Genomic DNA, 24,164 nt, shown 5'->3' with positions numbered 1-24,164 from the left:
TTTTTATTGATTTTAGAGAGAGGAAGGGAGAAAGGGAGAGAGATAGAAGCATCAATGGTGAGAGAGAATCATTGATTGGCTACCTCCTGCATGCCCTCCACTGGGATCAAGCCTGCAACCCAGGCATGTGCTATGACTGGGAATCAAACCAGGACTTCCTGGTTAATGGGTCGACACTCAACCACTGCGCCACACAAGCCAGGGGCTTACTTGCTACTTTTGAAAAGCAATATGTTGACCTGCTTGATAGCAGGAGGGCTGGGTTTGATCCCAACTCTGCTGTGTTTTCATATGCTACTACACCTCTCTTTCCTCAGTTTCTCACCTGTAAAATGCAGGTATAATAGTACCTACTTCATAGGGTTGTTCTGTGTATTACATAACTTATACAAAATGTTTAGGGCAGTGCCTGGGGCAATGGTTAGTGCTACATCAGGAACTTTTGGCCTAGGTGCCTGGACCAGAAGTGGCAAAATGTCAGAGATTTCAGGAACAGCGTTGGGAGGACAGAGATCTTTTGGAAAAGGAGAACCTCTTGGCATTCCTGAAATTGTTTCATGGAGGTGGCTGTTTATTTTTCATTCTGTCTTTACGTGAGCAAGAAGGATTAGCTCATCTCTAGCAAGTGGGTCAGCCTTCCGGAGTTTATTACAAACAGGAGGCACAAGGCGACCAAATGTGCCCCGGGGTAGAGGATGCCCCAGCTGACCGTGCACCTGGACATGTCAGAAAGTGGCACCAACATCAACTAGATGGGACTCTATTTGCTTTGGATTAATTCCTTTTTGCTTTATTTTTCCTTTCCTTTTGTTTGAAGGTAACTACTAGGTTTCTTCATCATTTGTTCTTGGAAAGGAACATGAATTCCCCTAGGGTCTGTATTATACCTCAAAAATGTAGGTTAAATTTTCCTATTTTGATAACAAAGATTTACACTCCTACTTTACATCTAGTCATGCATTGAATTGGGTACCCTTCTAAAAGATATGCTGCAGGCCTCATCCTAATCCTCAGCGCCTCAGAATGGGACGGGGTCTTGCAGGTGTAATTAAGATGAGGTCACACGGGTGTAGGGTGGGCCCCCCATCCAATGTGGCTGGCATCCTGAGAGGAAGATGGCAGTATGAAGACACAAGGAAGAAGGCCATGAAATTGGAGTCATACTGCTGCAAGCCGAGGGACATCCAAGATTGCCAGCAAACCAGCAGGAGCTGGGAAGAGACGAGGAAAGGATTCCCCGACAGGTTTCAGAGGGAGCATGGCCTTGATTTTTTACCTTTAGCCTCTAGAACAGGGAGCCTATACACTTCTGTTGTTTTAAGCGACCCGGTATGTGTTCCTTTTGAAGGTAATCCTGGGCAATGAATATGTGTGCATCCCTTTGAAATAGCTAAAAACCATCCTCAATGGCACAATAGTATGAGGGTTCCTACTCCTTGAGTAGGCTGCCCACCTTTTCTACGGGGATCCTAGGCGGGAACCTAAAGCCACATTTGGTGTACTTCATATCAGGTGGGCATGGGCCTTCTTCAAGAGCCCGGAACCATCTCTCCTGTCCACACATTCTCACATTTTTATTATCACAAAAAGTGGATGGTGCCCTTGCTGGCGTGGCTCAGATGGTTGAGTGTCATCCTGTTCACAGAGAAGTTGCTGGTTCAGTTCCCAGTCAGGCAACATGCCTGGGTTGTGGGCTGGATCCCCAGTAGGGGGCATGGAGGAGGCAGCTGATTGATGGTATGCTCTCACATCGATGTTTCTCTCTCCTCCCTTCCTCTCTCTCTAAAAATCAATAAGCTATTCTTAAAAAAAAAAAAAAAAAAAAAAAAAAAGCAGATGGCTCAGTACAAAGCAGGCTGCATACCTTTTGATCCCCTTTTTAATCTTCAGTCTTCTGGTATCAATTTGGTGGCACTTGTTGATGTTGAGTGTCACCAAACAATTGACAAGGAACTGTGAACAGTGCAAAAATAGGCCAAACGCCAGTGATAGCACCATTGAACTTGAACAGGGCAGAGGAGTACTTTGGGGAGCACTTATGTTGCTCTCCTTGAGGAAAAATAACTACAGCCCTTCAAAGTTTTGAGAATTATCTTCCCAAATGGAAAAGTTCTGTATTTTTTTCACCCATTTAAAGTGTTTTTTTAAATATATTCACAGTTGTGCAACCATTGCCACAACTAATTTTAGAACATTTCCACACCCCCAAAAGAAACTCTATACACATTATCAGTCACTCCTAGTCAGCCCCCCTCTCCCTGCAGCCCTAGGCAGCCACACTGTTTAATGCACGGAAATCTTATTTTATTCAAACATACAATTAAAAGGCTTCATCTGGAGGCCTCACGAGCTCACAAAATTCTGTGTTTACACTTGGGAGTTTGTTATTCTTTAAACTTCTGGGTGTGTCATGGGACAAATATGAATGATTACCGCCCTAAAGAAAATAAAAGCTCTTTTCATTCTATCAAAGACACAAGAAATGGACATGTCCCCTCCCCGCCCCCCACCCCCCCCATTTTCAGGCTACCAATTGGTCCGCATAGACATCTGTTTGAACAGAGCTCTTTAAACACTTTTCATTTCTTTTCAGTTTCTACAGTTCACTTCCTGAGGACAGAGGTTGTTTCCTACCATTCAGTTAAGTCAAAGCAGGGTTACTAGTAGCTTTTGTCTTATGTCACTACTGGAATATTGTTTCCTTCAGTGCTTTTGAGTTTATTAAACAGATAAGAGAATGAGTGGAATAAATCTCTGCAGGTTTGAACACTGCTTTGCAAGTGAGGAAAAGGATCTACACCAAGGTTCTTGTAAGGTCTAAGCAAAGACAATCACAGTCCACAACCTCTGCCACAAGTTTCTTCCTCTGAGCTTGACTGGCCTTTCGTCATCAGGGTGAGGGTGGGGGTGCTGTCCTGTGTGCTGTAGCATTCCTGTCCTCTGCTCACTAAAAGCCAGTAAAACCCCCTACATTTTCTCCAGATTTTGCCCAATGTTCCCTAGGAGGGAATGGGAGGTAATTATCCCAGATTGAAAAACTCTGATCTAGAAAATGAGAATATGATGTAATGAGACAGGACCTGAAGTGTAGAAATATTTATAGCCTAGAATGCTTGCTTGTTAATTGCAGAAATTTGTTGTTTTTAGTAGATGGTCTTGTAAATTCATTCATTCATTCAGTATTTATGAAGCACCTACTTTTAGAGGATGATATGGTGAATGAAAAAGTAGAGCCAGGACAAGGTTGATGAACTGGCTACATGTCACTGGAAAGGGGACAGTGCCAATCACATGGAGACAGCCTCTGGCTGCTGCAGCTCACCCAGGAATCAGACCAGAGGGGCGATGGCCTTCCCTGCTGCACTCCCTTACTTTTAAGGTCGTACAGGACGTCACTTTCTTGCACCTTCCCAAGTCACTGACCTCTTGAATTTAGACTGGAATCTTGAATAATCTCTCCCGGGACAATGGCCCCAAAAACTTCTGTGCTTCAGGCCCTTCTCACTTGCTGTTGGTTTTACAAGGATCACTCCTTCCATCATGTTTCATTTCTCTGAGTTGTTTGTAATGTCTTAACCTAAACGTCCTTTTTCAAAGATTTCTTTCTAGTCCCCACCCTTTTTCTCACGTGGACTTTTTTTTTTTATCTAGTCTATCACACACATATTAATGTGATGTGATGTGATATGATGTGATGTGTGTGTGTGTGTGTGTTTCTGCTATTAGACTGTAAGCTCCTTGGAATGTAGTAGGTGCTAAGTTAATATTTGTTGACCGAATGAATGAATTAGTGAATGTTACCATTTGCTAAGTTATATTTCCCTGTCTCATTTCCAAGAGCACAAGCCTGATAAAATCTTTAGAAAAGAAAGCTCTGAATGTTCATATCTAGCTGAAGGGTAAGTAATTGCATGCATTGATTGCATTCATTTATTTTAACCCAGTCACAGTAATTTTGGTAAAAGAGTGAACAAAAGATGACTGATTAAATGGAAGACAGATCAATTCAGTTTTTGCTTATCATGAAATTTGGATTCAAATGTACAGATTTTGACATAGCTTTGCTTAGGGAGCTGATGCGTTCCTTAAGAATGTTTAGGTGGTCTGGAATTCAAACAACTTTATGTTTACAGAACCATACAGCTGGGGTGCCAAGTGATAGGATTAAAATCATACAGGATCCTCAATGCTAAACTTCATATAAGTCAGAGAAAAACAAACTCTTTACAGCTGGGTAATAGGAAAATCTGCTCAAAGTAATAGTGTTTCTGCCCTGTAGTGCTTAGTCGTTTGATCCTATTGCTTACAGACGGCCTGTTAAAAGAACTTCAGCCCTGGCCGGTGTGGCTTAATTGGTTCGAGCATCATCCCATAAGGGGTTGCAGGTTTGATTCCAGGTCAGGGAACATACCTAGGTTTCGGGTTCGAACCAGGCACATACGGGAGGCAACCAATTGGTGTTTCCCTCTTACATCGATGTTTCTCTCTCTCTCTCTTTTTCTCTCTGTCAATCTCTCTCCTCTCCTTTCTCTCTAAAAATCAATAAACATATACTCTGGTGAGGATCTAAAAAATAAAAAAGAACTTCAGAAACGTGGCCCCATGAATTAGGTGAATTTGACAACTGTCAGCATTTAGAAAGTCTGAGCATTTTCTGTCTAGCTATACCTTCTTAAGACCATCGCTCTAACTAAAGTTGCAAGTAATTATGCATTCCTCTGTTAAATGAACTAAGAATGTCTGGTTACAAAAAAATTACTGACAGCTTGTAACCAACTTTGATACTGATTTTCTGACCCATCTTAGAACACAAACATCCAATTTGGAGTTAAGGGCAATAAAAGGGAAGACCACAGAATTCTGAGCCCAGATGAGAAGAGGACAAGAACCCCAGCTCTTGATCTTCAGTAGCAAATGTTCATCTGTGATATATTTGCAGTCAGCATGCATTGGTAGCTCAGTATTTCAAAGACGAGTTAATTAAGCCCAACAGAATATGAAGATTGAGAATGACAACTGGGAAAGTCTAAGAAGGTCTTTTACAGCCTTCCATTCTTTTATGAATACTCATCAATCAGAACCAAAGATTTTGGAAATTAAAGTGACCTAGAGATCTTTAGGTTCAACTTCTTCATTGCTCTAGATGCGGAAACTGCTGTCAAGAGGGTACAGTGACTCTTCCAAGGCCCAAAGTCACCTTCAGTAGCAGTGTCTTGGAAACTTCCTCTGGGGTTTAGTTTACCCATCTGCTCTGACGAGTGACTGGCACCAGTAAAGCACTTCTCAGTGACTTGGGGTCTCTTCTCTGTGCCAGGCCCTGGACACATGAAGGACACTTGCTTGTGCCCAGGTCCAGGGAAACGTCGTGTAGCCCCTGGCAGCACAGGAGTGTTGACGCACCATTAGGAAAAACAACCAGTGCATGTTGTGAGCTCCATTCTTAGGATGCCTGAGCCATGGACTGAGGTAGGAAAGGGGCATAGAGAGAACATTCTGACACTCTAGCCATCTGATCTTCCTCTTTGGGAATAGAAAGAATGAGAAAAGGGAAAAACAACAGGACTAGATTATATAAGGGACATGAGGTTTACCTCACATACAACAGAGTTGCAGAAAGTATTTTCTTTGTAATGGGAATTTGAATGACAAATATAATATTCCAATAAAAATGCTTAGTCCCCAAAATGAGAAGTAATAATTTCCTCACTGTGGCCGTTATGGTCCTGAAAGTTTTATCATGGCACATGGTTTTATTTATTCTGGGAGTCAAAAACAGATTCCATTCTGGCTATACATTAGCCTCATCTGGGAAGCTTTCAAAACAGAAAAAAAAAGAAAAATAATACATAGGCGTGGGCCTCACCATAGGTCAATACAATCAGGATTTCTAGGGAGAGAGCATATACAACACTGTATATAAACATTGCCCAGATGGTCTGCAGCCAGAGTAAAGAACCACTGGTCTAAAGTCACAAAACAGCCACCTCGGCAGAAACCGCACTCTCTCATGAGTTTAAATCACAATAGGGGTTTATACAAGCTGCAAAACTGTGTGCATGTGCAGCGTGTAGGCGTGGATGGGCACGCTGGCCATAAAGACAATGTTTCATACTGACCTTTTGGTACATACAATGCAGTGTTCTGCTTTCAGATGTTTACCACTTGCATTCTTAACCACAGTTGCGTTGCCACATAAATCCCTCTTTGCCCCAAACACACCAGGTATCTTGAGGGAATAGAGGAAAGTGTTCATACCTGTGCCTATGCTTAATTATGAGGCTGTGTGTCAATGTTGTTATACACCAAATTGTAATTGTAGAGGTAGCATTTGAGAAGTTACACAGACAAGGAAGGGATTTTAATACACAACTATTATAACATAACCTCCTGTGACCCAGTCCTTACCTGGAATCTCTTTTCCCATGTAAATTAACACTTTAAAAAGGGTACACCCCTTCCTCCTTTTTCCTTGTCTGAATGGTGATTGTGTCTGAGCAGTATTTTTCTTGTAAGTCTCATAATAACCTGGCAATAACCATGAGCAGTTGTCATTCCATGCTCCCTTCCAACTCTTCTAATAAATCATTCAGACAAAACAGTCCTGCCCCATCCCCAGCTGGGGGTTTCTCTCCATTCCTTATCTCCTTCCTTTTGCTCTTTCCAGCATCTCTATGTCTCTCATAAGATCAAATCAGGATCCCATTTTTAATGTCGAACCACTAGCAAATACTAGTAAAGTAGAGAATCTTGTATATGACATTTCTTTAGATCCCATTGTCCTTTTGATTCCATTCATTAGGCTTCCTTTAAAATATCATTAACTTCTTTAGATGTTTCATGGTCAGGAACAATCAATAGACTTAGTTCGGGTTCCCTACTGCCCAAAGAGTATGAAGTGTGGATTCATTTAAGGATGAATTTTAAATAGTGATTTTCACCTTGGAGATAGATCTTGGTGTCTTGGAGGCTGTGGAATTATTACAAGGGCCTTCCATGTCCATTATGCTCACGAAGCATCTTGGTTTTCCACGTCACAAGCTCCTATAGAAATGACTACCCTTTTCTCATGCTAGTATTTTTTTATTTTTCATGTGTTTACCTATTTGTTTCCCACTTAATATCTCTATGTTTTACTTCTGCTTATATAACTTTATCTTACTTTGTATTAGTCTTTATCTTATTTTTATGGGCTATTTGTAATTTGTCAAAATCACTTGGAAGTTTTTTATCACAGATACTAACAAGGTCATTGTGATTGGTGTCATTTGTAAGTTGAGAGTACTCTTAACTTGTTCATTCTAGTCACTGATAAAATAGTAAATGTGCAAAAACTGTGGTCCCGGCTATATATCAGATAAGAGTCACAGCTGAAATTCACATTGCGCGTCACCACCCTCTTTTGATGGCTACTTCCGAGTCCTACCTATTCTTCACTGAATCCTAATCCTGATTTCCTATACTTAGCTTATTGATACGTAAACTATTTGGGGTCAAATGGACAAGTCTTACTTTTATACATATTACAATAAATCCATCTCCTTTCATAGGAGATGAGAGAAAGAAAGACATCTGCAAAAGGAGCTAATGGTCCCTTCACTTGGCACAAACATCAATAGTGAAATGAATAATGTCTGACCCCTTTTAGAGGCACTTAAGCATTTTCACTTTTTTTTTTTTCTGTAGAAGAGATCTGAAATCTATGTGAGACCACCTCTGAGGTACAAAGAAACTTCTATGTTATTGTAGTAGTGGATTAATGGTCGCCACCTTCCAGCTAGTAAAATCTCAGAGATCTCTGTACTTAATATCTAGAAGTAGTAAAGCCAAAATAGAAGGAAGAAGAGACTCAGGCTATCAAGGCTGTTGTCTCCTTCAGGCTAGGAGGATTTTAGCTTTTTCTTCAGGGATGTCTCCTGATCTAGACATTCCTCTGATGTTTGCCATTGTCTGGGGGGAACATGTCAGGGGTTCAACAGGGAGTCTGTTTATATCTCTCATGTGGCCTGAGAAACAACTCTCAGCCTTAACTCGTCTGACCCCAGGGGACAATGCCAAGCAGCCGAATGGTATCTCTTGGAATCCTGGGAATTTGCTTGCCTGGCCCCAAGATACTTAGGAAATTAGCCTTGTCCTCCAGGCCCTGGGATGCCACCGGACACATGTATTTGTATTCCCCTAAAAATCTTAATAAATATATACACATATTAGAACAACTTTTCTCTTTACCTTAGTAAATAAAGCAAATGCTTTTGGATTTCTTTATTAATTAATTGGATATACTTTTTCTTATAAGATTTTAAATGTGGCTTTTGTAGAGAAAAGGGGTAAAAGGAAGACACTCAATAATGAATCCCACTGTCTTTTTGCTTAGAGGAGACCTTCAATTCCTTAAAGAAGAGTTTCAGATTACTTTCAGCAGATTCAGTTGGGCATCCATTTTCTAACTGCAGACAGTATAAGGTCCTGGGGTGGGCACTGTGAAGCTTTGAGAAACTTAGACCTGAAGTGGGAAGAGAAGCAGGGGAAGAGGCATGGGGCAAGAGAAGCAGAATACTTAGAAGGCTTTGATACACGCTAAAATAGAAATAAAAACTTAAGTGGTGGAAGCCAAGAGAAGAGATGAGCAGTTCTGATGAGGGCTGTCAGGGAAGGCTAACAGAGGCCCAGAAATCTGAGCTGAGCCTTGGGCGTGGCTATGGGTCTGCCAGGCAGGCTCTTGTGCAGCAAGACTCGGGCCATACCCCATGCCTAGTCCAGAGTGCGTGCTTCCTAAATATAGGGTGCCCCCCCATAATGTACACACACATGTTGAATAATTATGAAGGCAGTGTTTATTAAAATACATTTCATTTTCAAAATTGAGCCATCAGCTGTTAAAGTGTGTGTACATTTTTGGGGACACCCTATATTTGTTGAATGGCTTTTCTGGGAAGCCCATGATCTGGGAATGACTCTCATTCCACCTTTATAACTAGAGTAGGTAGAGGCACTTACCCAAAATAGTTTCGTAAAGAATTTCTCTCCCTACTAAAAAGCCTGGTGCTCAGGAACAAGCAAGGAAGAGAGATCAGTTGACCTAACCAAAATAACCGGTGATGAAATCCAGTGAATGCAATTCCATTTTCTTGACATATTGTGGTATGCCATTTCCAGCTTTTATTATTACTGCTAATAATATAGAAAAGGCAGCCCTAGCTGGTTTGGCTCAATGGATAGAGCATTGGCCTATGGAAGGGTCCTGGGTTCAGTTCCGGTCAAAGTCACATGCCTGGGGGCATGCAGGAGGCAGCTGATCACTGATTCTCTCTCATCATTGATGTTTCTATCTCTCTTCTCTCTCCTTTCCTCTCTGAAATCAACAAAATAATAATAAAAAGGCAAATAGTGAGCCATGATTGATAGGACATTTTAACTGTTCTGAGAGATTCACTTAACGGTGTAAAATGCACTATTAAGTCTCTCCCTTATGTCTGGCATTTGTTTTTGAGAACAAATATGTAACAACTAGGGAGGAAGTCTAAGAGAAACTACTTTCAGAACTAAATACACATTTCTCCCACTAGCATAAAACAAAGGTTTTTCTCAATTGTTCCCTGTTTTCACAACATATTACGATAATGGCACAGATACCTGTAGAAATCCAACAGGCAAACTGAGAAGCTGTTCTTGCCCAGTGCCTGTCAGGACCTGCTTCATTCTCTGGCACCTACCCACACTCACGCAGGATCAGCTGCGCCCCAGGTGCTGGCCACCCTAGGCAATGGGGGTGCTTTAAAAGGCTCAGGCGATTCAGCCTCTGCCAGGTGGCTCAGTTGGTTGGAGCAATGTCCCTTACACCAAAAAAGGTTGTGGTTCGATTCCCATAAGGGCACATACCTAGGTTGCAGGTTCCATCCCATTCCGAGCATGTACGGGAAGAAAACAATTGAAGTTTCTCTCTTACATAGATGTTTTTCTCTCTCTCTCTCTCTCTCTCTCTCTCTCTCTCTCTCTCTCTCAAAATCAATAATTAAAAAAAACAACAAAAAACACATATCCTCGGTGAGGACTGAAAAAAAAGTAAAATAAAAGACTCAGGCAATTCAACCCAAGCTAGGATTGTAGCTTGTCTGGTTCTGAGAGTGTGCTCCACTTCTAATCACTGAGACCACACTCCACTCTGTACCCCACTTCTGGACTTTGGGAATAGATCTTTGCTGCCTTGTTGGGAATTCACCCAGCATCTGCATTTCTTGAGGTTTGGGGTTTTACCTTCATCTTTACATTGCTCCTTTACTCCTTCCCCAACCTACCTGCCGGGATCCAGAGTCTGGCCTTGGAAGTGCAGGCCTGTCACTCCCCAAACAGATGACTTCTGGAATTCCCCTTGCTAAATGCTGCCCACCCACTGCAAGAAAACCGTCATTTTTCTCGACCTCTGTCTGCTTGGATCGTGGCCAGTTTTAAAGAGAGGCACTGTAGCACAGTGCTTAAGGACCTGGGCCCTGGAGGGCGCATTGTCTGGATTCAAACTCTGACTCAGAGTTTGACTCTACCACCTCCTACCTGTGTAATCCTGCGCAAATGGCTAAGCCTGAGTTTCCTTATCTGCAAAATGAAGAGGACTGGATAATAACAATAGCAGCCTCCTCAAAGGACCACTGGAGGAGTAATGGACCCAGTGCTGCTCATACCCTCACATGGCAACACTGTGCAAAGCAATGGGTGTGGGGATCCTGAGGTTTGCATGTGAAATGTCCAGTCCCATACAGAGCCAGTGGCAGGACAGAGAGAAGGGGCCATGTGGATTTTTCTTTATCTTTGCTTCCTTTCCCTCTGCTGGACCAAACCAGGGACCCGTTTACTACCTCTAGTGCCTGGTGAACATGTGGTTTGGCTTTGGAGACTGTTGAAAATCCACTGCTTTCTGCCCAATTTTGGCCTGCCCCTTAGTTACATGGCCTCACTTGGATGTGTTTACATGTGTGCTTCCCAGATAAACGCTAGACCTCTTGGGGGTTAGGAGCAGTGAGTTAATACTTAGTCAGTGCCTGCGCCTGCGCCTGCTCACAGCCTCACATGGCAGCACTGTGCAAAGCAATGGGTGTGGGGATCCCGAGGTTCGCATGTGAAATGTACAGTCCCTTACAGAGCCAGTGGCAGGACAGGGAGAAGGGGCCTTGTGGATTTTCCTTTATCTTTGCTTCCTTTCCTCCCAATCTCCTCCTTGTTTCATGACTTGGGTCCAGAAATCAGCATACTTTCCAGTTAATCACTGTAAATGAGAAAATGTAATTGTGTTTGATACCCACAACGCACATGAGATGACCCAGTGCAATCTCTAGATGCAATTTGCCTTTTTACATAGAATCTATCAATGTCCATTTGTATCGTAATGCCGTTGCTGGGCTCAGGAAAGGTTTATACATTGAATGCACCTTTTAAAAATTTTACTGTTAAATTCCTACTCTGAGATTAAGCACATAGATACACCATCAAAATGCCTGCCTCTTAACGACCTAAACAGCTCACAGTGGCTAAGGGGAAGCTCAGTTGTGTTTTTAGGAATATGCACTTCCTCTACTTTGAAATAATGACCAATAAGAGACATCTTCGCAAGTTTCGATGAAGAAAACAAGATGTGTTTTATATCTGAACCATCAGCATGTTCCCGTGAGAGGCAGGAAGTATGTATTTTGTGCAGGTGTCAATCTGTTCTACCAGTTAATTCCCCGGGTATTTGCACAGTACATGGGTCATGCAGATTTCCTTTAAGACAAAATTAAAAAACATTTCCTCCACCCTAAACAATGGTTCATATGAAAGCATGCCATTTGTTTCCTGAACTAATTGAAAAAGAGTTTAAACTATTTTAAACATTTTAACCTTTGATTGAGTAGTTGACAAAATATGTGATGGAAGGATGTCAGTTTAATTAAACCTGTGTTGCAAGGAAAGAAGCTAAGGGGTCAGGTTAGATTGGCGGTTAAGAGCCCCTCCTCCGAGTTCTAGTGCAGCTTCAAGGCTGTGATGATGGACAGGAGACAGGTAACACTGGAGAGTGGAGAGGAAAGAAAACATGTCTGGAATGTGGAAATTTTGCTCATTCAGCTAAAAAATAGTGTACTAGTATGTAGGGGCTTCCAGTGCATTCCAGGTGTAGGAGTCAGTGGCAGGTCATTGCCAATCCATTTGTGACCATATAGTTTTTCTTCCAAACTTGGGCACTTCTAGGCATGAATGGGGACACTACTAATAGTTAGTTACTCAGGGCTGGCCAGTAGTAACTGGTTTATGCGGGACAACCTAGGACATATGAACACCCCTCTCCTATGTCACCATGAGGCTCTGGGCTTGCACTTGGCTGTAAGCCCAAGTGGCCTCAAGGGATGGAGGACCATTGAGCATGGTTGGTTTGGGAACCCTCTATGGTGTTTCAAAACTCCCCAGTTTAAATGGGCCCGACTCCCAAGTATTTTCCTGGCAGGAAGAACATCTGGAGCTACACAGGGTGACTCCTCTGTTGTCTTTGGGTGAAACCATCTAAGGTGTATATTTTAAGCCAACCTTGGGTACAATTACTTCTAAACCTGACCTCACAAATGTAATCACTAGTGAGCTTTGAAAAACAAAGACTCTTAGGCCCCATCTCTAGAAGTGCTAATTTAGTAGATCTGTAATGGGCCCAGGCATCGGTATTTTTAAAAATTCCTTTGGTTTGTCAGCTGTTCAGCCAAATTTGAATTTGTAAAGATGCTACAAGGTTTTAAAAAGGCTGAAAATGTCAAATTTTCAATAAGATTAGAAATTGAGCACCAATGTGGGAAGAGAGAATTTTAGAAAATTGGAATATGGTCCATAATTTAATTGCACTTTTTATAGGGCCCAAACAGGGGCAGATTGTATAAAAAATATGCCTCTTATTTTGCCCAAGCCTTGTTTACTGGCTCAGGAACAACTGGAGGCATTAGAGGTGAGGTGTTTTTGAACTAAACCCTGAAGGTTCTAAGGTTTTAACAGACAGCAGAATTTGGTAAAGGAATTTCAGCAAAAGTTTTCAAAGGAAACTGCATGAAGGGAGGCAAGCAGATGGCCATAAACTCTGGGTGGTGCTCCTATCTATCTTATTCTTATTGTAGCCCTTGACACATAATAGTAGATGTATAATAATCATTTATTGAAAGGTGAATAGTTTTTTTAAGGGGAACACTATTATATGAGAATGACTCTCCTTTTTTTTTTTTTTTATAGTTGGAGAAATTGAAGCATACAAACATAAAATAGCTTGCCCAAAATATTTTTAGGACTGGTGTTTACTATATCCAAACAAATATACTCCCTGTTTATAAACCAGATCCTCTGGGATGACTGAAGAAGAGAAATCTATTTCCCTAACCTCCTTCATCCTTCCTTCCATGGTGTGCAGTACCACACTATTGAGACTCTAAGCTTTCTAGCTGAAAGAGGCCACAAAAGCATTAGGCCCTTATATTGAAACCAACTGATCTGATTACTATATGCATGCATTTTCCAGACTCTTAAAGAAAAAGAATTTTGTGCCTGCATATTTAAGAATTATCACACTCAAGTTTTAGAAAAAAAAGTTGCAAAAATATCTTTTCTTATTCTGGCACAATACTCTTTCCACTCTGTCAGGGTGCCTTTGAGTACCTATGTGTTAGGGATATTTCTAGGGGCCGAGGGCTTATTTTTTAGAAACTTCTTTAAAAAGAAATATAGCATGCAAATTTTTTCTTCAGGAGCTCTGTGCACATTAATGAAGATAATATACTGTTATAGTATATACAAGGTCCAGAGTATGGAAGCGTGTGTTTCTTGGCATAAACCATCTTCGTATAAAAATGGCAGCCCTGCCCTTTCCCCACTGCAAACCCAGCCAGCTGAGTCACGAAAAGGCCCAGAATCCCACAGGTGTGCACAGCCAGGTCTCCTAGGGACCAGTTCTCTCTGACCATTTCATCATAGAGAACTTATGTTGAAACTAGGGCAAACTCAAAAGCAGTTTCACTTGAAATATGCAAGTGTCTGTTGTTTCTATGGACTTGAGTGCATACTGGACTTTCCAGATGCTGCTTACCATTGCAGCTGTTCTTACTTTAAGCCCATTTATGTATGTATGTATGTATGTATGTATGTATGTATTTACTGATTTATGTTAATCCTCACCTGAGGATATTTTCCCTATTGATTTTTAGAGAGAGGAAGGGAGAGAGGGAGAGAAAGCGAGACACATTGATTGGTTGCCTCCTACCCCCACCCACACTGGGGTGAGGGATGGAACCTGCAATACAAGTACACGTCCTTGACTATGAATCCAACTCAGGGCCCAAGTTCTAATCACTAAACAACACTGGCCTGGGCTAAGCCCCTTTAAAATGTAGCTGACACTGTTATTCATTGGGAGAATTACCCACATCACGAACTTTTTTACAGTTCAAGGGTATTTGGTGTATCTTATCCTATCTAATAAAGAGGGAATATGCAAATTGACCATCATGCCATAATGAAAATGGCTGCACCCACAGCGGAGGCAGGGATTCCGTAACACAAGATGGCTGCGCCCACAGCAGAGGCGGAGATCCCGTAACACAAGATGGCTGCACCCACAGCGGAGGCTGAATTCCTGTAAAGAGCCTTAACGAGCAATCAGCAAGGACCTGAGGCTGTGCCCCCCGCCCGGCAGGGCTTGACGGGGGACCTCAGACCAAGACCCCTGCCCAGCAGGGCTTGACGGGGACCTCAAGGCATGCCTCCTGCCCCGGCCTGGGCTGGGGGACCTCAGGCCACACACCCCGCCCCAGCTCTGGGCCAGGGGACCTCAGGCCACGCCCCCTACCCCGGCACTGGGCCAGGCAACCTGAGGCCAACGCCCCCCACCCAGTGGGGCTTGATGGGGGTGGGGTTGGCCAGGTCTGGATCTAGCCCAATGGGGGTGGGGCCAGCCAGGTCTGCGTCTCGTGCGATTTCAAGGCATACGTGGGTGGGCGGGGACTTGACTCTGGTTCCTGTGGCATGCCCCATACTCTGACAGAAGGAACATTTTCATATACATTTTACTAATTTTCTTTCATCTCTGAAATTTCTATTACAGAGAAAGGACAAATAGCAATATTAAAATACTTCCTCTAATTAATCCCCTTTTAATGTGCACAAGTTTTGTGCACCGGGTCACTAGTCTTAAATAATATGACATTCTGTTCAGTTAGAACCAAAGTGGAGCTAACTCTTCTTCTTTTTTTTTTTTTTCTTTTTACCACAATTAGGAGGTAGAGAACATAAAAAAGACTTTCCATAAGCATTTAAAATGTATATCACTGTTGGCTGAACTTGAAAGTGTTTCAGATTTTTATGAATGAATAATATCTCCCCATTTTATTATAGTTCTTTACTCAATGATGTGAGGATAATTTCCCACCAAAGATGACTATAATGCTCTTTTATAAGCTGGGGATTCTGAATTCCATGCAAGATCTCATGTGTGGCAGAATATCCATCACTATCTCCCAAACAAACACACAAACAACAGTCCTAACAGAAGATAATATTACCAAATAGAGGCCCAGTGCATGAAATTCGTGCACAAGGGAAGGAAGAGTCCCTCAGCCTGGCCTGCACCCTCCCCAATCCGGGACCCCTCAGGGGATGTCCGACTGCCTCTTGCAATCCAGGACTACTTGGCTCCTAATTGCTTGCCTGCCTGCCTGCCTGATCACCCCTAACCACCTCTGCCTGCTTGATGACCCCTAACCACCTCTGCCTGCCTGCCTGATTGCCCTTAACTGCTCCCCTACCGGCCTGATCACCCCTAACTGCTCCCCTGCTGGCCTGATTGCCCCTAACCGCCTCTGCCTCATCCTGCACCCAGGGTTCCCTACCTCTGGCCAGCCGCAGGCACCCAGGACCCGGGCTGGCTTCGCCCACACTGGCTGCAGCCGCAGGGGACCGTGGGCAGGTGGCTTCACTCGGGCCACAGCCACAGGTGCCCAGGACAGCGGGGTGGGTGGCTTGTCCCTCTCCCAGGCCACAGGTGCAGACACAGCCGCTGGCACCCAGGACCACAGAGCGGGCGGCTTGTCCCTCTCCTGGGCCGGGCCATAGGTGCAGGCGCAGCCACTGGTGCCCAGGACTGCTTGTCCCTCTCCCAGGCCACAGCCTGGCTGGTCCCCATTCCTCTCTTGCAAGCTCATTTGTGCCTGGCTGGTCCCCATTCCTCTCACCCCAGTGTTGAGTGTCTGAGCAGTTACAGCATGATGGCGTGATGACCATTTGCATATTAGCTCTTTATTACATAGGATGTGCTGAGTTCTTTGAGATAATTTGATCTTTTAAACCTTATGCTTTGATTTATAGCTATATCGAATAAACTTAAAAATTACTATTATATTGATATTAATTCACAATCACCCTAGAATGATTTTAGGTTGAAAGAGATCACAGAGGCTGTTATTTTGAAACCAAAACAGATCTGATTACCATGTGCATGTCTTTTGCTGACTACTAAAAAAATTTCATGTCTATTTAAGAATCATTACATTCAAGCTTTGGAAAAGAAAATTGCAAATGCATATTTGTGTTTTCCAACAAAGATCTCCTCTCAGATGTCTTGATTTGTCTCAGAACTAACATCAGAATTATCTCAACTAATTTCTCTCCTCATGACAATAGTCCAGGAGAATCACATAATCTTGTCTTTTCTTCCCTTGTGATAGATTTTAAAATATTTTTTAGACAGAAACCATGTGAAAACATGGATAACATTTTAAACTTCTTTAGCCCTTAAATTCCTGTTAATGTTAAAAAAGATGAAGTGGAAGTTAGCCTCATATAACCACTCCATTCCCTTATAATTCTAAAATTCCGTCATTTTGTGCTTATATGATTTTATTCCCAATGCTACCACATACTGTCCTCCCCATTTTGTGCAATTATAGTGTAACTGTTCTCTACTCATCCAGACTAGCTATGTTTTATTACATCCTGTGCCCTAACCAGTCATCTTCCAAAATGCCTACCTTCAGCATGCCATCCTTATGCTTGAAGTGCTCCTGACCGCACTGCTGACCTGTTAAGAGTTGAAACTTATCATGTGTACTGGATTCAGGACTCTGCCACCGGGCCATGATGAGTCTTTTCATCTTATGATCGACCACTCTGCCACTAAATTCTATTCCAATAAAAAATGGGCTTTGAGGCATTTCAGGCTCATGACCTTGGAGAGGCATTCTCGCTTCCATGCTTTGCTCATTTAGAATGCCCCCCTTTGCTTCTCTCAGATATTTGCATTCCATTTGTCCTGTATGACCCAACTCAGACTGTATCTCCTTCATGTTCTTCTCCATTAACCTTTCTCTAGTGCATCCTCCTTCTCTTTCCCTAATGCCCTCTCCATAGTAGGGCCTCCCTAACACTTAATACCATTCACTTAAAACAAACTTTATTGAGGAATAATTAACAAATATAATTGTATATAGTTAAAGTATACAATATGATCATTTGATATACATCTACATTGTGGAATGATTACCAAAATCAAGATAATTAATACCATTCACTTTTTAAAAGCCTTATTATGCAATAGTCACTGTTACTTACTTTTGACTTATTATAATATACTAGAGACCCAATGCACAAATTCGTGCACAGATGGGGTCTGGCCAGCCCATTCTCAATCGGGGTGGATCAGGGTTGGGCCTGCCGGGGTGAGGGGCTGCAGGAGGTTGGCCGGGTGGCCCCACCCCCGATTGGTGTGTGCGGGAGATCAGGGGTGAGGTCAGCCAGGGGGAGGGCCCGCAGAAGGTTGGTCGGCCAGCTCCATCCCTGCTCCAGCAGGTTCGCAGGCCGAAGTGGACGTCATAGCAACTGGTCATTCTGTCGTTCTGGTCATTAGGGTGTTCTGGTCACTGGCTTTTTATATATAGACTAGAGGCCCAATGCACAAAGATTCGTGCAAGAATGGGCCTTCCTTCCCCTGGCTGCTGGCACTGCCTTCGCTCCGGCTGGAGCTGCCTTTTCGCTCTGGCCTGGAGCCGCCTTTCCACCTTCCCACGCTGCCCAGAGGCCCGGAGCGGCTGGGGTGGTGCGGAATGCCTGCGCTGCCATGGCGACGACGCAAGCATCCCGCCCTGCCACCGGCTACTCGGCACCTGCGTATGCAAATTAACCTTACATCTTTGTTGGGTTAATTTGCATACTCGCTCCTGATTGGCTGGTGGATGTTGCAAAGGTATGGTCAATTTGCATCTTACTCTTTTATTAATGTAGCTATTTGGTCTATTTCCAAAATGATGATGAGAGAGCTTACTATAGTAACTGCATAAAACAGCATGCCAGTTGGAAATGAAAGTGAAAATTAAAATCCATATGTGGGAGAGAATAAATAAAATGGGTCAATAAAACTTAAAATCTAGTTATATGTTTCCTGGCAGTCAAACCAAAAAGAGCCCATTACTTACCATGTGGCAGTGACTTACTATTGTGATATTATACGTGTGTATTTTTTTAAGCTTTTCATCTGTATGTATCTTGTCTCATAATTCTAATCTTTGTGATTTCTAGAAATTATTTTAGGAATTACCCTTTGTAGTATGTGTTTAGTTCAGCATATAAGACTTGAATAAGTGAATTAATTGATGGCTAATGTGATATCAGAATTATAAAATTGAAGCCATTTTATTTATCTAGAAATTCCAAATATGTACATAATAAACACATGGATGGAAATGGGAACGTAAAAAGATGACATAAAAACCTTGGAAGGAGAAGGGTCTGAAGTTGTGATCACTTTAATTAGAGGAAATTTTAAGAAGCATTCATAGCCCACTCTTTTTAGATAAATATCAATACAGATATCTCATATATAGAGCAGCAAACCTTTAGTAATATAAGAAACAAATTCGGTGGAACTAAATGGTATAGACTAATTTATGCCATTAAAACCAGTGGAATAGGTGGTAAAACACCTTGAAATAAAAAATCATGACACAGCCAGTTCTGAGTTTTCTTCCCCTCCCTACATGTCTGTTTTATTGGATGGAGAGGATACTGTAGAACAAGCATGTCAAACTCAAAGGCCAACACGGGCCAAATAAACAAGGCTTAAGATTATGTGGGCAGCAAAAAAACAAAAGCTTCAATTTTCATAGAAATGTAGGTTTATTTCGATAGAGACATGCTGAATACAAAGGGCTGAAATAAATGAGTAATCGTTAACATAAAATAATAGAACATTTTAATAAAAATTAATATTTTTTCTTGAACATTAACTTACCAGACACTAAATAACTGCACAAATTAATAAGTGTGATGCAAATAAACCTATTTTTCTTGTTCTCCAAAAGTGAAATATTTCCTGTTGCGCACACCAAACAAGTCAGTCCAAGACTAATGACGTGGCAATCAGCTGCTAAAATGGTGCGCCCGTGCATAAGGTGCGTAAGGGAAATGAATGCAACACAATTATAGTAACCAGTCATTAGCGAACATTGTCCAATATCCTATAACAGGCTATTGTAAAAATTAAGTTAAGAAATTTTTATTAAAGCGTTTCTTACATACCATTATATTGGTTGGGCCACAAAAATATTCCTTGTGGGCCGCATGTGCCCCGTGGGCCGCGAGTTTGACATGCTTGCTGTAGATAATACTATGCTATTCCTCTCACTGTACATCAGGGTCTAATTTCTTCTACATCCAGAGTTATTATTCTAACCTTGGCATAGGAACCTTTTGTAAAATGCAGGGAACACTCTAGGCTGGTGCTGTCCAAATGCTCTACATCTATGCTGTCCCATATGGTAGCCCCTAGTCTCATGTGCTGGGAACTCTTTGTGGTTGGAGTGACTGAGGAACTGAACTTAAGTTTTATTTTATGTAAATTAATTAAACTTAAATTTCAAGTGGCTAAGTGGCTACAGAATTGGACAGAGCTGCTTTTACCGAGCTGCTTGCCTTTAGAACAGAACTTTCCTTACCTGATTTGGTACCTTTAATAATAGATTCAATTGATTGCTGTTTATTATCATGTGAAATTTTAAACTACCATGTATTAACAGTGAGGCTTTGGATGTCTTTATTATTTTAGAAATCTATGCCATCAAAATAAAATTTAGGAAAATTCATTATTTATTGTTATGGTAACATGAGGAGGATCACCCCTGTTTCTGTCATTATGTTTATGCTTGTACTCAAAGAAAAGGACTAGGAGTCTCTGTAAGGCGTAAGCCCCCTTCCTCCACCTTCTGGCACATGGCACTCTTTGGGTCTCTCTCCCTCTCTGCAGGGCATTCTGAAGTCCTAAGTGGGGCATCTGAGTAAGCGGGCCTCCCAAATTCTTCTCAAGGCAGATTTTTTCTGTCTGTCTTGCTTTGCTCACAGTTCTATGAGCAAGTGGGTGGGGTTTGCTTTCTCTAGGCCAGCAGGAGCTTGCTCTAACTCTCCCTTTTAATTTCTCTAATATGAGGATCCCCACACTTGCTCTCTGAAATGCTATTTTGTAAACTGCTATTTCCTCTAAGCCTGTTATGCCCTTTTTCCATCTGCATTGAAGTCTCTTTTCCCAGCGGGCTCTTCTTTCTCAACTTAGTCATGCTATGTGTGGAGAGCCACATCCACACTCCTGGCCTCTCTGACTCATCGGGGAGGTTTGCCCGCTCCAGGAACCCCACTCACACTGTGGTGGAACAACAGGGAGGCTCCAGCAAAGCCAGCCCTTCCTGACTTCTGCCTCTTTTCCTGGCATCTCTCCTTCTTGCCCAAAGCTACAGGAGAAGGGGAAGAAGCAAAAAATGCCCTTATCCCTTTTAAGGTAATGTTTTTAGTAAATAGTTTATAGCAATTCCCATTTTCAGTTTATAAGCTACTTTGGTTATTGCTGCTACCTTTAAATATTCCATGATCTGGCTAGTAGAAAACCCTGCCAAGGCTCCAAATTTCCTTTTCCCCTCCACCAGCAAGCCAACAGAGTCCATTCTGACAGCTACATTTTCCTTCTAGTTACAGATTAAATTGTTCCCCTTTTTGAAATCTATTATTCATGAATGTGAACAGTCTCAACTATAGCTTCTTCCATGGATGGACAGAAGGCCCAGTGGGTGAAGTGGTTCATTCACCCGATTGACTGCTCTGGGATAGTACAGAACTGGGTCTTCACACCCTATCTCCCACGCCAGGACTTTTCTTGGCCTTCCTGGTTCCTCAAAGAAAACCCTCTGCCAAGGATGGCTCACGCCCATGATTTCACAATCCAGATGGGTTCAGACAATAAATTCCTCTGACTTGATTTGCTAAAAGGGTCAAAGTTAAACAACATCATGAAATAAAAAACTGACCCCCAAGTCAGATCTAAGTTTGGCCAGTAACCTGTTCAATTAACCTATTTTTAATCTCACCAAGTACATCCTGAAAGTATAAAAAGTAACTGCAAGGAGAATGTCCCTTTAGCTCAGCGAAAGCTGACGCAGGTAGTCACTAAAGAAGCAACTTTCCACATCTAACTCGAGGTTTCTATGGGAGAAACCCAGAGGTGTGCATTATTTTTGATTTTGTAATTTTGTTCAGTTGTGCATAAGTCCCATGTTTTTTCCAGTTAAAATACTCTTCATATATGGATCTATATGAGTATGTATGCATATTTATTTGCATAATCTGTCTTTAGATGCAAGCACTTCTACCCATGTTATTGTTTAAGAAAATCACTTCAGTTACTTGATTTAGCTGAGGGGAACATGCCCACTCTGTAGCCCAGCTTTCACCTTTGGCACAAGACCTCAGAAATGACCTTCCTGCGTCAATTAGTTGTGCAGTGGGCACCACCCTTCACTAGACTTTCAACCTGGGAAGGGAGAGTGTGACCTGTAGCTAACCATTTCACCCTTTCAGGGAGTGGGGTTTGTCTGTGGCTGTGATCAGGAGCTTCATTTGCCAGGAGAAGAGTGCAGTTATATGAACGCCTACAAAACTCAAGTTAGCTAAATTCCACCTGAACTAAACAGCAGGATGGGGGAGGGGAGAGCAAGCCCAGAAAACGGTGTGTGTGTGTTTGCGCGCGGTAAAGTTAGAAAAGGATGCACAGGCTGCTGGCCAGAAGAGAGCTGTCCGGGCCCTGACAGCATCCCCTCTGGGGACAGGCCTCCCCTTACCTTGACCACGTGGTCGTTGAGATGCTTGGGGTCACGGTTAACCAGGTCGATCTCCTTGGTATGAACGTCGTACACTTGCCTCTCGTTCATTTCGTCTGCCATGGCCTTGTTGTTGGGCTTGTAGATGTTGCCCTGTTCCCGGGTGGGAACAGTATAGAGATGTCCCTGCAGAGGGCGGACGGCCACGAGAGAGAGAGGGGCACCAGCAGTTGGAAGAAATTCTCCAAAAGACAAACAAGCGATCAGAAGTCAGCCTGGCGGCAGAGCAAGCCTCCAGGCTCAAAATCGAACAAACCGCTCCTGCAGCAGTGGCGCACGCAATCAACTCGTCGGCGCCGCCAGCTTTTTAAGAGGATCGGGGAGAAGACACCACACCCCTCCTTACCCGGCAGGGAGCTCCAGCCTCCCGCGTCCGCCGCCAGGGGTCAGGGCAACCCCCGCCGCGCACCGCCCGGCCCCCGCCCTAGCGCGCCTGGCGAAGTACCCCTCCTAGTCCCGGGCGGCGATGGGGCCGACCCCTGACTTCTCTACAGCCCCCCTTTTTCATACCCCGAGTGCTTCACCTGTTCAATTTTCTCGTCCCCGCCCACGCCCCCCGCCTATTCCCCCCTCTCTCCACAATTCCAGTTTCATCCTTGAGATTAAACTTGAACCCCCGGACTCATGGAATGTCCCCATTTCGTTGCTTCCCAGCAGCGTTTCCCGGGCACCTGCTCGCGTCCTCCACCCTCCTTCTGCCCTTTGCTCTCCCTCCTCCCCTCACCCCCCAGCTCCGCACGCTCCAACCTTAGGGCGGAGCCGTGTCAGACCCCTAACCTCCCTAGTATCTCTCACCTGCACCACGACTCCGACCCACCCTTGGCGCAACGGCGTCTGTATTTGGGAAAACGAAGTCTCCACACCCAGGCTGGAGGGTGGTGGAAGGGTGGTGGTAGTTGCGGGGAGGGAGGTGAGTCCCGCTTCAAACACCCCTGCCTGGCGCCGAGATGCAGGAAGAGTCCTTGAGGCGGCCTGAGAGCTTTGCAAAGTGCAAACACGGCGCGCGCCGCCGGTAGGGCCAGGCGCCCGGCGGGGAGTCGCCGGGACCGTCCCCCCGGACGGGACGGCGGGTGACGAGCTCTCACCCTGCGCCCCAGCTCCCGCCTCCCAGCTGGCCAGGGCCCGCCGTGGGGGGTCCCGCCATCAGGTAGCACCTGGACCCGTGGAGAAACTCGTCCTCCGTCAGGGAGACCCAACCTCAAACCCTGACCACCTTCTCTGTACCCCTCCAGCTCAGGGCTCCCGGGTCCTTCCCAGGAGGAAAACATGAAATATTCCTGCCTCCTCTTCACCTCCCCGCCCAGGCCCATTCCTCAGCCGCTCGGCGCGAGGGTTCTCCAAAGTGGAGAGAGGGCTGGGGCTGGGAGAGCCGCCGGGGCTTTTGGAGAGGGAGATAGCAGAAGCAGGCACTCGCCGCGCACTTCCCCAAGCCTACCTCGGAGTCCACGTATTTGCCCCCAGACATGCTGGCCCGTGGCTGGATGAAGGCTCTTGAGATTTTCCCGGGCTGTGATTTAAGGGAACAGGGGAAGAAAGATCTTGTATGGGGGCGGAGGGGGATGGAGCTGACGGAGAGGGGGGGCGGTGGCTGGGAGGGAGCCTCCTGGCCGCCCGCCAAGGGTTTGTTCTGCTCAGGGTTGGTCAGGACCTGCGCTGCGCCGGGTCTAGGCACATCCCCAAAGTTCTCCGTGCAGAGGGCGGGGAGCGTCCTCGGGGAGCAGAGTACAGGGAGGAAGCGCTTCACCCACGCTGGGCTGCTGGGGCAGATATTTTAAACCCGGGGCAACATCTTCCCAGCTGGGAACCACTGAGAGGCGTCCCGAGGAGAGCGAATGTTTTCTCGGTGCATCATCCCAGCAGGGGTGGGGAGTGGAGAGTTCCCACATGCCTGCTAGATAGATGCCCAGTAAGGGAGCCAGAGCTTTAGAAAGAATTCTGCCCTTTATAAGCCATTTCTTCTCATCGTCCATGTTCCATCGTTGCCTAAGA

The 24,164-nt window shown here is 44.1% G+C and overlaps 1 protein-coding gene across 3 annotated transcripts in view; it reads right to left on the bottom strand.

Moving 5' to 3' along the window:
- Positions 1–23,933, bottom strand: part of CAV1 (caveolin 1) — a 39,576-nt gene extending 15,643 nt beyond the window's left edge. Inside the window, exons 1-2 of one of the 3 annotated variants that reach the window (XM_080666450.1) lie at positions 23,611–23,933; positions 22,137–22,301 (exon numbers count right to left, since the gene is read on the bottom strand). In XM_080666450.1, coding sequence (XP_080522576.1) covers positions 22,137–22,301; positions 23,611–23,640 — 195 coding nt within the window. In that variant the 5' untranslated portion in view covers positions 23,641–23,933. Of the gene's footprint in view, positions 1–22,136; positions 22,358–22,970; positions 23,191–23,610 lie in introns of those variants that run through there. The other 2 variants (XM_080666452.1, XM_080666451.1) reach the window with 2 other exon arrangements.
- Positions 23,934–24,164: the final 231 nt, after the last annotated feature.

The sequence above is a fragment of the Plecotus auritus genome (assembly GCF_963455305.1).
Source record: "Plecotus auritus genome assembly, chromosome: 4".
NCBI lineage: Eukaryota > Metazoa > Chordata > Mammalia > Chiroptera > Vespertilionidae > Plecotus > Plecotus auritus.
Note: the sequence above shows the minus strand (reverse complement) of the source record. Positions and strands in the feature narration are given on the sequence as shown.